The sequence below is a fragment of the Schistocerca cancellata genome, chromosome 5 (genome assembly GCF_023864275.1).
Source record: "Schistocerca cancellata isolate TAMUIC-IGC-003103 chromosome 5, iqSchCanc2.1, whole genome shotgun sequence".
Classification (NCBI taxonomy): Eukaryota; Metazoa; Arthropoda; class Insecta; order Orthoptera; family Acrididae; genus Schistocerca; species Schistocerca cancellata.
The window spans coordinates 40,808,271-40,821,188 of NC_064630.1; the positions used below are offsets into that span (position 1 = coordinate 40,808,271).

Here is a 12,918-nt window from a genome sequence, read left to right on the forward strand (position 1 = left end):
TCAGAATGTGACCACAAAAAGAGATCCTTTTCTTTCGTATAGTATCGGTGATGGGCTCCAGTTCTCTGTATACCACTTCATTTGGAACTATCCGCCATTGCCCAGTTTTTTGATATTTCTTATTTATGCATGTTCTAGCAATTCTTCTCTCTACTTTTAAAATTTTGTCAATTCTGTTTTTCTGGGTGACTTTAAAAAGAGTTTCACTTCCGTATGTAACCTCTGGTTGAACCACCGTCTTGTAATGTTTTAATTTTGTTTTAATTGATAGACATTTTTTATTGTACGTAGACCATGTTAGTTTTTGAGCTTTTATCATTTTATCATCTTACAAAGATGATGAGACTCACCAAACAAAAGCACTGGCAGGTCGACAGACACACAAACAAACAAACACAAACATACACACAAAATTCTAGCTTTCGCAACCAACGGCCGCCCCATCAGGAAAGAGGGAAGGAGAGGGAAAGACAAAAGGATTTGGGTTTTAAGGGAGAGGGTAAGGAGTCATTCCAATCCCGAGAGCGGATATATATATATATATATATATATATATATATATATATATTTTGTGTGTATGTTTGTGTTCGTTTGTGTGTCTGTCGACCTGCCAGCACTTTCATTTGGTAAGTCACATCGTCTTTGTTTTTAGGTATATATATATATATATATATATACTTTTTCTGGTAACATGTTTCATTCAAAGGACAATATGAAAGATCTGTGTCCACTTGTTTTGACACTTTCTGTTTGCATCACAGAAAACGAACATCACAACATTCCAGGTTTACTCTGTGTGCTTCATCAGACTGCAAGATTAGATCTATTTGAAAGATAATGCCCAGAGTAATATTAATGTTTTATGTGGAGTAATAGTGACAGAGGTATCTCTCAGGTTGGTACAGGTTCAAAATGCTTGAGATTGTTTTAGTCGTTGCTTTTATCAATAAAGATCAATTCCACTTTATTTCCTGGGCATCTACTTTGTTGAATGTATCTTCAATATTCTATACAGAAAACTGGTTTCAATCCTGTAAAGGAATCATCGTCTGTTGCAGTGCATATGCAATGGATAGAGTGCCATTTGAGATGTCCTCCCCAAACAAATATCTTGTGAGCAAATGTTTTGTATTAACAAAATTTTTTTAAAAAGTTAATAAAAATCAGGCTTCACCAGGATAGTCATAAACTCAAAACTGAGAAATGAGTCAGCCTACGTCATTCCATGTCACCAAAACTACTCTCGGCATTTCTAAAGGAACTGGGAAAACAAATCAGCAATAGAAAGTAAAGGAACATATAAGGAAGCACAGGATAACTGGGCCCAGTTGGCAAATTAGCCACAGAGTCTTCCTCAAGGAATGGTGGGATAGTTAATTCTTATAGTGTTGACGGAACTGAATTAAGTGTTTATCTGAGTAAGACACACTGAATCTCATTCAAAAGTATTTGTCAGACATAAGGCCATAAAGTTTCCAACTTTCTTCCTCCACAGCAATATGGTGCAGTGGCACACTTGATTGATTCCCACAACAACTGAATAAGTGTTATTTTTTATTGGCTGTTTTTACATTTGTACTAGACCGTACTAGATTTCACGTGAGTGTTCATTTCTGATTCTTCAGCTAATGTTTCACTTCTAGCATGGGTTCTGGCCATGAAAACTAACAATGATTGGGAGAGTGGTGTGCTGACCACATGAGCCTCCATGTAACCTGACACCTGTGGGCTACGAATAACAGAGCAGTTGGTCGGTACCATTGGGACTTCAACACCTGTTTGGACAGACTTCACTTGAGTTTTAGTATGGGTGGCCCAGTTGTTATCTGGGCCATATACTCAGGGACCACTAGCCCCATAAAGGGTACAATTACCCCACTTTTTAAAAAATATTTTTGATAGCTCTATTGCAATTATTAAATGGGGATTAAAAAATTGAAGGTATTCTTCACTATAAAATTTACACAACTTTAAGTCATGGTGTGAACACACAGGAGAAACAGTAGAAAGGGAGTGAATTTACTAGCAACGCTTAAGGCCCAAAAAAGCCCTAAATCTTGTGATCATATGGAAGATGGAAATAAGACACACACGGTGTGACAGTTTTCTACAATATCCCTCCTTCCACAGTGAAACATTATGTTGATTGTACATGATGGAAATAGCATGAAAAGATAGTTGAGTCATCTAGCTCCAAAAGATGAAGAACTGGCAACTTGAATCTGAACATTAGACAACAATGGATTTGGGCTGGTGTCAGAAGCTGTGCTGGATATTATGGAGTGTCACATCAATGTATGATTTCTTTTCTCCCCCACTCTCCTCCCTCATTAACAAAAAGGCGTACACTTTCTACACAAAGAAATCTCAAAATACTGAACATTGTTATCAGGTCAACCTATGATTTTTCTGAAGTTCACTACCACTGTGACAGAACTAAATGTATGGGAAAAGCCAGGACAAACCAACGAGGTTTGGAACTTGAATAGTCACAACTATTTATTTACAACTGATACAAAAGAGTTGCTTGTTTGCATCTGTTACTGTCCTTCAAAGTAGTCACCAGCATTGTGTAGAACCCGTTGTAAGCAATGTGGAAGGCGTAGTACACCGTTAGCAGAGCCTGTTCTGTTGATGGTGTGAACAGAGCGGTCTAAAGTTAAGGTGATTCTCTAGTACGACTGTGACGGTGTTATTCTAATGCATTATGATTCTCCACGGCAGACCGTCAATGCTCAGTATTACTGTTCGTTTTTGGAGCATCACCTGCGACCAGCTATGCGAAAGAAGCGGCAACACTTTCTGTGCAACCAACCAATTATTTTGCACGATAATGCGCGGGCGCATACAGTGCAAGCTGTGGCTGCCCTGTTCAGTCAATGGGACTGGTAAGTGCTGTACCACCCACCATACCCCCCAGACTTAAGTCCTTGTGACTTTGATTTGATTCCAAAGATGAACGAACTACTTCGTGGTATTCGCTTCAGAACTGTTCCAGAGATTCGACAGGCAGTAGACCGCTCCATTTGCACCATCAACAGAACAGGCTCTTATAACAGTATACTACGCCTTCCACATCGCTGGCAATGGGTTCTACACAACGGTGGTGACTACTTTGAAGAACAGTAACACATGTAAACATCTAACTCTTTTGTATCGGTTCTGAATAAATAATGGCAACCCTCGTATATAACCGTGATAAAATGTCATTTTCTCATGATCCTTCTAAAACTGAAGCTGTTGGAGGAGTTGGCATAAAAAGAAAAGATATAGGTAGTTTTGAGGAAGAAAACATTGCTCTTACTGTGTCTGACAGCTGATGATAACATGAGGCCAACGCCTTGCATGACTAAAGAAAAGTATGTAATGGAAAACTGGACTGGCAGAGAGGTGCCTACACAGACTGCAATGTCAGCACATGAATGAGGTCGGATGGAGATCACACTGTTTTTCAACTGGTTCAGACATGTCTTTTTCAAAAGTATTCACTCACACATGCCAGCATTATTAATCTATATAGATACACCACCCACACTTCAAGTAAAACAATCATGATAGCTCAGAAACACAATTTGAAGCACTATCCGTGATTTACAAACCTACAAGGATTTACTGCTATAAACCCTTGCCTATATTACAACTCCCTTGAACTGGTAATAATTGGAACTATTTTAGTGTGATTTTTCTGTGCAAACTTTAATGTGCCTGAAGAGACACAGACAGGTGGGCTGGGTGCAGTTATTCCAAAATCTTGAGGAAACTAGGCCCATGCAAAATTGCATCAGATTCAGTTTTCATTCCATAGACCCGAAAATGAGATGGTTCTCATGGGTGTGGAATATATCAGAAACTATAACATAAAAATATAGAACATTAGAATATAACACTCATTTCCCTGATATTAAAGCTTTTCAACTAGAGCATTTTGATGAAAAAGTCTTATTCTATAATAAAAGATTAATTTAAAGATTATCATAATAAAACATAAGAAAAAGTTTGCTTTGAAGCAAAAAAGGCCCAGTTACCCCGTGCTTCCTTTTGTGTATAACATGGTGCTGTTTGTCTCCAGCTTCAACTATGAATGGAAGAACACGACACAGCATGTAAAATAATGTTACCTCAATTTGTCATAAATAAAGTTATGACTGTCCACTGAAACCACAGATTCTGTTGGTGTTTTTAAATTTAGAGCAGCTGAAGACTACTGGACTGACAGCAAAAGAAATAAATGTACGGCCTGGGCTGTTGTTGGGAAAATAAACAGTTTTCAAAACTGAGCTGCTTATGTGCTTGGAAAGGAAAGCTGACAATAATTTTGTTTCACTGTACCAGTTTTGACTTATGATGCTGACATTTTGGTGTCAAAACCATTCAAAAACTAAAGGAAAAACAGAGAACTAGGAGGGTGGGGGGGAGGGGGGAGGGGGATTGGTCAAAGGCCAAGCTAAAGCAGGAGAAGAAATTATGACAAGAACTCAAATAAAATGAAGATGCAATGAACATTTAGCCAGGCAACTGGATGATTGATGGACCAAGAAAGTTCTTAAATTGGTCCCAAAATACAAAAAGATCACACAATGACCTAATGGAAACAGAGAAAGTGCTATTAGAAGACATGCAAGAGCAGCATGTACACTTGTGGCTGGAGACAGAATACACGAGTCCAGCAGTGGACACGAAGTGGTGGTGATGATGGTGACTCCAAAATGTAGTGTTTTATTAAAATATAAACAAAAATAAGATTTCAGAGTTTGGTTAGAGTTGGGTGCTTGTCTAAATACCAGAGGATCGAAACTGCAAACAGTCTTGTAAGGCATTAAGCGTTCGGTAGAGCTAACTGAGTATTAAAGTTTGTCACAACCATCTGTGCAAGAGAGTTCTTTGAAGATTTTAAACATAGAAGATGAATGCAGATGGTAAAATTATACCACGGCATGAAACAAAGGTGTCTGAGGTCTGTCATTGCGGACATTGTCTCTAGACATATCTAGAGGTATTATTGGCATAGCACATATATCTATTTCAGGTACCACTACACACATAAAAAAAATAGGTACACCTACAAACAGATAGAAATTCATTCGTTCAGTAGAAAACTCAAATATATCGTAATTGCAAGCTTAGAACAAGTACAGAAAACATAAAATTCATCCACAAACAGGAAGCACTGAACGAGATGGCAGTCTGTGGTCACAAGGTAATTATTATCAGTGTAAAGAATATCATTTTCAATAAACCTGAGGGGCACATTACATCGTTCATTTCGGAATGAATCTCACCAACGGAATCACCTCATTCTTTGGGTCTATGGAACGAAAACTGAATCTAATCTAATCTGACTAAATACAGGGCCAATGACCTCAGCAGTTTTGTCCCTTAGGAATTCTCTCTCACACACACACACACACACACACACACACACACACACAGTTTAAAGATGGAAAGGTCTGCTGAAATCCCACTGGTTAATCTGTCCCACAGAATTGAACTGAATTGGATTTATTTGCCTGTAGACAACTGTTGTGTTGTATAAGGCTTTGTCATTTGTTACATAATTATACAGTTGGCAACACAAATTATACAAACGGTAGATACATAATTCTACATATGGTTATACAAAAGATTATACAAGAGGTTAACATATATAGATACTATTACATAAATATTGTGTATCTTCTACTCATCCATAATTAGTTACACCGATTGCACAGACAAATTTTGTTGTACGTCATAAGTTACAATTTTGTTAGTTCAAAATCACATTTGTTTTTTGTTATATAAAAGAGCATCATATTTTTCATATAAATGAGTAAGTTATCATATTTTTCATTGTATAAAAGAGCATCACATTTTGTTATTATATACAAATTGACTTGTACTATAGAATGCTTTCTCTTTCAGCCATATCTCTACCACCATTTTAAATTTATTTTCATGCAGCTCCCTTGTGCCATGTGAAAGTGTGTTAAAAAATGTTTTGCCTTCATGCACAAAATTATACTGAACTTTACTCGAACGTGTCCAACGAATGTCTAATAAGCTCCTGTTTCTGGTTTCATATGAGTGCACATCTGACCTGTTTTCATACATGTGGGCATTCTGTTTGGCTTGCATAAGTGCTTTTAGTATGTACAGACTGGCGACTGTAAGTATTCCGTGCTCAACAAAGTACAGTCTGCAAGAAGTTAATTTGCTCAAACCAAAAATACATCTAATGGCTTTCTTCTGCCAGAGGAAGACATCTTTTGCCCAAGCAAAGTTTCCCCAAAGAAGTATTCCATAATGCAAATGTGTATGGAAAAGGGCATAGTATGCCATAAGCATGCACTCCTTAGTGACACAATCTTACATTTCCTAAGGCGATATAAAACTCTTGCCAACTTACTGCAGAGCTCTTCTATGTGGGTTGTTGTTGTTGTTGTGGTCTTCAGTCCTGAGACTGGTTTGATGCAGATCTCCATGCTACTCTATCCTGTGTAAGCATCTTCATCTCCCAGTACCTACTGCAACCTACATCCTTCTGAATCTGCTTAGTGTATTCATCTCTTGGTCTCCCTCTACGATTTTTACCCTCCACACTGCCCTCCAATACTAAATTGGCGATCCCTTGATGCCTCAGAACATGATGCCAATGCCTTGCATGTCTAAAGAAAAGAAAACGGTGGGTATTCCAGCATAATTTAGTATCTAGATATATGCCTAACAATTTTACTCAATGTCTTGGTTCACTTGGTCCCTTGTTAATATCTCTAAGGGAAAATAAGATGTGTTCATTTTTTATTTTATTTAATGACCGTCTATTTTCTTGGAATCACGGAGCTGCTTTTCCATCACTGAGTTTGATCATTTGTTTGCGTCACTATGTGACGTGATAAAAGTTGTGTCATCAGCATACATTACAGATTTATATAGTAATAAGCTGGGCAGATCATTCAGATACACAATAAATAAGAATCGTGCCAGTACAGATCCTTGTGGGACTCCATATTTTCTGTTTGTCAAATATACTTTCAACAATAATAGTTCTACATTAGTTATTCCATATTTTTCAAGTTTTTTTAATTAAAATGCTGTGTTGGACAGTGTCAAATGCCTTGGTTAAATCTACTAAAAATGCATAGGTGTGTTCCCTATTTTCAAAACCATGTAATATTGATAATACAACTTCCTCAACTGCTTTTATTGTTGATAGCCCCCTTCAGAATCCATACTGGGCCATATTTTGGAGGTTGTAAGACAAAAAAATAAATAAATAAATAAATAAATAAAAATCATGTAACTGGCCTTTCATTAATGTTTCAATAATTTTGGATAATACAGGTACTACTGCAATAGGTCTGTAATTTTGGGGTGAATTTCTGTCTCCTTTTTTGAACATGGGCAAGCCAATTGTCAGTTTAAGGCAGTCTGGAAATGTCCCTTCTGTAAACATCCAATTAGGCTAATCAGGTAACATAGTGGATTGCATATGGTGTGTATTATATTTTTATGATAAAATTACATAAACCATAGATGTCCTCAGTTCTGGAGTTGCTCATTGATTTGACTACAATCAGTATATCCTTAGCACAAATATTTTTCCATCCAAATTTTGGCAGGTCTACTGGAAAGTCTGTTTCCCACAAACTGGGAAGTCTATCTGCATTGTCCTCTAAATTTATTTCATTTGTTATAGCTAATTCCCCAGAATTTATGAAACTATTATTTAGTTCATCTGCACTTAGAGGGACAGATAAATTTTCTGTAGTTAAAACTGTTTCTGCTTTATTTTCCATGCTGCTTTACATTTGTTACTGGCCTGAGAAATATAGTTGTCATTTGCTTTTCTCTTTGCAGAAATGTTTAAAGCTTTTTTAATTTGGCATATGTATGTCTACATTCATTATTAGTGGAGTACTTCTCGTAACGAAAAATGCATTTGCAGCTATGGAATAACTCCCGATCCCATACTGATGAATCTCAGTGCCGGTCGAGACGACGCAATGTCACTAAATAACATTGGACACATAATAAAACAGTGTTGAATGTAGTTTGCACAGAGGACAAAAACGAAATCTAACACCTACAAACTGAGAAAACAATCCTTCAGTTACAATATTTCGTAGCAACTGACAAAACATACATACCACAATTGCAAAGCATATGTTAATTTTGTGAACCACATTTCGCTGCATGCCCACTTCTCCAAAAATCGGCAACTTAATTCCATCAGGTTTCAAGCATAACCTACATGTCTTTTTTATATTTTCATAATCTAACAATTCCATTGTTTCACTGTTAGTGTTTCGCACGTCACATAAACAAATATCTTTCTCCAATCAACGCAGATTCAAATTGCACGAACAACAACAGCAATACATACTAGCTAGTAGCTACTGGCTACGGTGAACAGTCAGCTGTAAAAGCGCGCTTTCTTAACTTTAAAACACGGCTTTGGCGGGAAAAATAAAATCAGGTAATGCACACGAAGAACGCTTCACGAAAATACTAGATTAACCAAAAGTAATTACCAAATGCATTATTGGGAACGTCTGACATGTCATCAGCTACAAACTGAAGTGTAGACTAGAAAGTTTATGGTATGTGTATTTACAGAGATCCAATTTGGTCGATTTATGAGGACACATTTCCTCTTCGATTCATAGTTTGAGGTGATTTCAATTTTTTTTTTGGAGCCCGGATAGTAGCGCCACCGACAGAGGACACCTAGTGATAGACTAACGAAGGATATTGAACGTACTGGTCTGGTATAATACTGGGGAAGTGTAATCAGTCTACACAGAAGATTGCTCCCAAATCACTCGTACATCCGGTTCTAGAATAACGCTCAAGTGTTTGGGACCCGTACCAGAAATGACTAACAGAGGACATTGAACATATACAGAGAAGAGCAATACGAATAGTCTCGGGTTTGTTTAACCCGTGACACAGTGTTACAGAGATACTGAAGGAACTGAACTGGAAGACTCTCGAAGATAGACGTAAACTATCCCATGATAGTCTATTAACAAAGTTTCAAGAATCGGCTTTAAATTATTACATTAGGAATATACTACAACCCCCTATGTATCGCTCACATAGGGATTGTGAAGATAAGATTAGAATAAGCACTGCATGCACAAAGAGATTCAAACAATCATTCTTCCCACGCTCAATATGTGAATGGAACAGGAAAAAGTCCTAATAACGAGTACAATTGGATCTACCCTAAGCATTGGGTTGCAGAGTGTGGAAGTAGATGTAGATTCAAAGAAGGGCAACACAGATAGTCACAGATTTGTTTGAATTAAGGAAGAGCACCACAGCTTCTGCTGAATAACCTAAGTAGTGTCAATTACCCCACGAAAAAGTTTTAAAAACCAGTAATAAGTGAAGAATCTAGAGATCTGCTTTAACCATTTATGTATGGCTATAGTGTAGCAAAGCAAAAGTTGAAACATTTAACTCCGTTTTCAAATGTTCCTTTACAAAGCAAAACCCAGGAGAATTCTCCAGTTCATCCTCATACCACTGAAAAGATGAATGAAATAAGTATTCGCGTCAGAGAAACAGGTGAAATAGTTAAAACTGAACAAAGCTCCAGGCTCCAACGGAATCCTTGTCAGATTCTATATTGAACTTGCAGCTGAGTTAGCGTCTTCTTTGACTATAATATATTGTAGATCCCTTGAACAACAAACTGTGCCCTGTTCTTGGAAAAACGCACAGGTCACACCTGTCTCCAAGAAGGGTAGTAGAAGTGATCCACAAAACTACTGTTCAATATCCTTGACATCAATTTGTTGTTGAATCTTGGAACATATCCTGAGCTGAAACACAATGAGGTATCTTGAACAGTAGTGGTAGGCAGGAAATCGCGTATCTGTTAGAAATCACAGTGACTGAGAAGTCACAGATATCACAGTAACAACTTTACAGAATCTAACTGCGATTTCAGTCACAGTTAGCAGTCGCAAGTAGTATTTCATATTCAAAGACGTGAGCCATCTATTGGTCGAATTTAGCACTGCTTTCTGCGATTTCAGTGACAAGTCGCAACTAAGAGTCGCAAGTAGCAACTAAAAAGCGCAGTTAACAGTGCCATCTATTGGCCAAAGTTCGTACTACCTCCATCTCTGCGATACGGTATCGAGTCTAACTGCGATTTCCGTGACAAGTCGCAACCAAGAGTCGCAAGTAGCAACTAGAAAGCGCGGTTAACAGTGCCATCTGTTGGGCAAAGTTCGTACTACGTCCATCTCTGCGATACACTATTACAGGCGTCTAAAGCTAGCGAAATGAGGGATGCTCAACTACCGGACCTACCGATAGATGGCTCTACCAGCTGATTACTGTCGTCTGTATTGCCCGCCATATTCGAATTTGCCAAGAAGCTTCTCTCGGTCTGTACGGTGTATAAGGAATTAAGGATTATCGAAATGGTGATTTCTTGTTCCGCTTTCAATTGTACGAAACGATGGAGTAAGGAAAGTGACTTACCATTTCACAGGTAATAGGACTACCGATACAATACGATAACAATACAGACTTAGTGCGTTTGCTAATTCGATGTTTTTGAACAGGTTTCCTCTGAAGCATGCAGAGCCTCTAAAGAAGTGGATTACTTCGATGAAGTGGAAAGATTTTAATCCTACGTCTTGCAGTTTTCTTTGCGGAAACCTTTTCCGGCAAGATGATTACGTAGTGAGCCCTGGAACATGGAAGAAACGTTTCAGACCCGAAGCAGTGCCATCAGTTTTTGACTTTCCGGCACATTTGATGCCACCAAATAAACAGCCACGACGACATGTTGTTAGGATTTTGAGTGACAACGATGCTTCTCCATTTGACGTAGCTAATGAATTTCCTTGCTATGTGTATGCTTTTTGACTTTTGTGAATTTATTTCTTACGGACACAAATGGGCTACATAGGTCTAAGCAGTGTTGTAATACAGGTCCATATTTTTGTTTTTAGCGTTCGGTCCTGGAATCCGTGCTCGATTTGCCCACTGCAGAAGCTACTGATTGCGTGGAGAATGTTGTCAATGAGAATTCTTCTGTGGAAAGCATGTCCCATTTATCCAATGCAGAAGCTGCGAATTGTGTCGAAAACGTTAGTATAAGGATGTTTTCACATCCCCAACGTTTTCTTATAATATTTTTTCATCAAGCCTTGAGTTATTTCAATCATATATAACGAAATTATTTGTTTATTTCAGAGTGCAGTTGGTTCTTAAGTAATTGATTGTGGTATATAGTCGAAAGTAGAAATGGAAGACAAGGCGACCGAAACTTGCAATTTTTTCTCAGACAGTGTGCACGAATTAAAACGTAAACTGAAGTGCGCCCGTGAAAAACTTCGAAGAAGAGAGAAGAAAGTGTTTTCCAAGGATGACATCATAAGTTCCTTGAAGGAGAAGGGGCATCTTCCTGAGAAGTTACATAACTTCCTTAATCATCAGAAAGTAACACAAGTGGAATTAGTGTGCAATTTAGTGAACAATTCTCTCTCATCAAAGGGTAATAGATACACAACAAATGTGAAAATGTTTGCGATGACTGTGAACTTTTATTCACCAGAAGCATATGAATACCTGCAAAAATTAATGCCTCTGCCCCATAAATCATTAATTTCCAAATGGGTGGCAAGTGTAGACTGTGAACCTGGCTTCTTAAAAGATGTTTTTAAGTACATTGATTTGAACCCAATTGTAAGGGAGCAGTTCCGCGATTCATGTCTAATTGTAGACAGTATGGCAATTGGGAAGCAAGTACTTTGGGACCAAGGAACTAAGCAATACACAGGTTTTTTAGACTTTGGTAGGGAAGTGCCTCAGTCAAAAGAAGTAATAGAGGCATCTTAGGCTCTGGTTTTCATGCTTGTCTCTATTAAAAGCAAATTTAAATGCCCGATTGCATATTTCTTTATCAACGGTGTACAGGCAAATAATCAGGGCACATTGATAAAATCTGCTTTAGAGAGGCTGCATAGTTCTGGCATTAGGGTTTGGTGTGTTACATGTGATGGCTGCAAGGTATATATAAGCACTTTACGTTCACTTGGCCGTACTTTAAATTTTTCCAAGGGTGATTTTAAAAGCTACTTTCCTCATCCTGTGGAAAAATACAATGTTTATTGTATCTTGGACATGTGTCATATGATTAAGTTTGCCAGAAATGCTCTAGCAGAAGTATCTGCTATTGACTCTCCAACTGGCATTATTAGATGGCATTTGATTCAGCAATTGAACAAGGTACAACAAGAAGAAGGTATGACATTTGCCAACAAACTATCAGGACAACATATAAGTTATGTAAATAGAAAAATGACTGTTTCATTAGCTCCACAGACTTTTGAGTTCTAGTGTGGCAGATAGTATAAAGTTTTTGAGGAGGGTTGGTGATCCAAATTTTAAAGGGTGAAGCAACAGTAGAATTCTTGTATAATATTGATAGGATTTTTGATATTCTGAACTCCAGAAATCCATTAGGTAAAGGGTATAAGAGCCCCCTGAGGGAAGACAACAAATCTTATTGGCTTGCTATTTTCACACACACTGAAAATTATATCAAAAGCTTAAAAATCATTGGTGTTCCGTCGCTGCTCCATGCAAGAAATACTTTTGCTTTTGGGATAATTTTCAATATGCAATCAGTCAGGCACATAGCTCTGGCAAGTATGCTTTGTGTTGAATCTCAAAAATGGTTCATATGGCTCTGAGCACTATGGGACTCAACTGCTGTGGTCATAAGTCCCCTAGAACTTAGAACTACTTAAACCTAACTAACCTAAGAACAGCACACAACACCCAGCCATCATGAGGCAGAGAAAATCCCTGACCCTGCCGGGAATCGAACCCGGGCATGGGAAGCGAGAACGCTACCGCACGACCACGAGATGCGGGCCAACGGCACAATGTTGAATCTCCTCTGAAGTA

The 12,918-nt window shown here is 38.0% G+C and overlaps 1 protein-coding gene across 5 annotated transcripts in view; it reads right to left on the reverse strand.

Moving 5' to 3' along the window:
• LOC126187886 (zinc finger protein 286A-like) overlaps positions 1-8,572 on the reverse strand; it is a 102,929-nt gene extending 94,357 nt beyond the window's left edge. The window contains exon 1 of one of the 5 annotated variants that reach the window (XM_049929231.1): positions 8,511-8,572. In XM_049929231.1, coding sequence (XP_049785188.1) covers positions 8,511-8,543 — 33 coding nt within the window. In that variant the 5' untranslated portion in view covers positions 8,544-8,572. Of the gene's footprint in view, positions 1-8,126; positions 8,487-8,510 lie in introns of those variants that run through there. The other 4 variants (XM_049929230.1, XM_049929232.1, XM_049929234.1 and 1 more) reach the window with 4 other exon arrangements.
• Between the last annotated feature and the right edge of the window lie 4,346 nt (positions 8,573-12,918).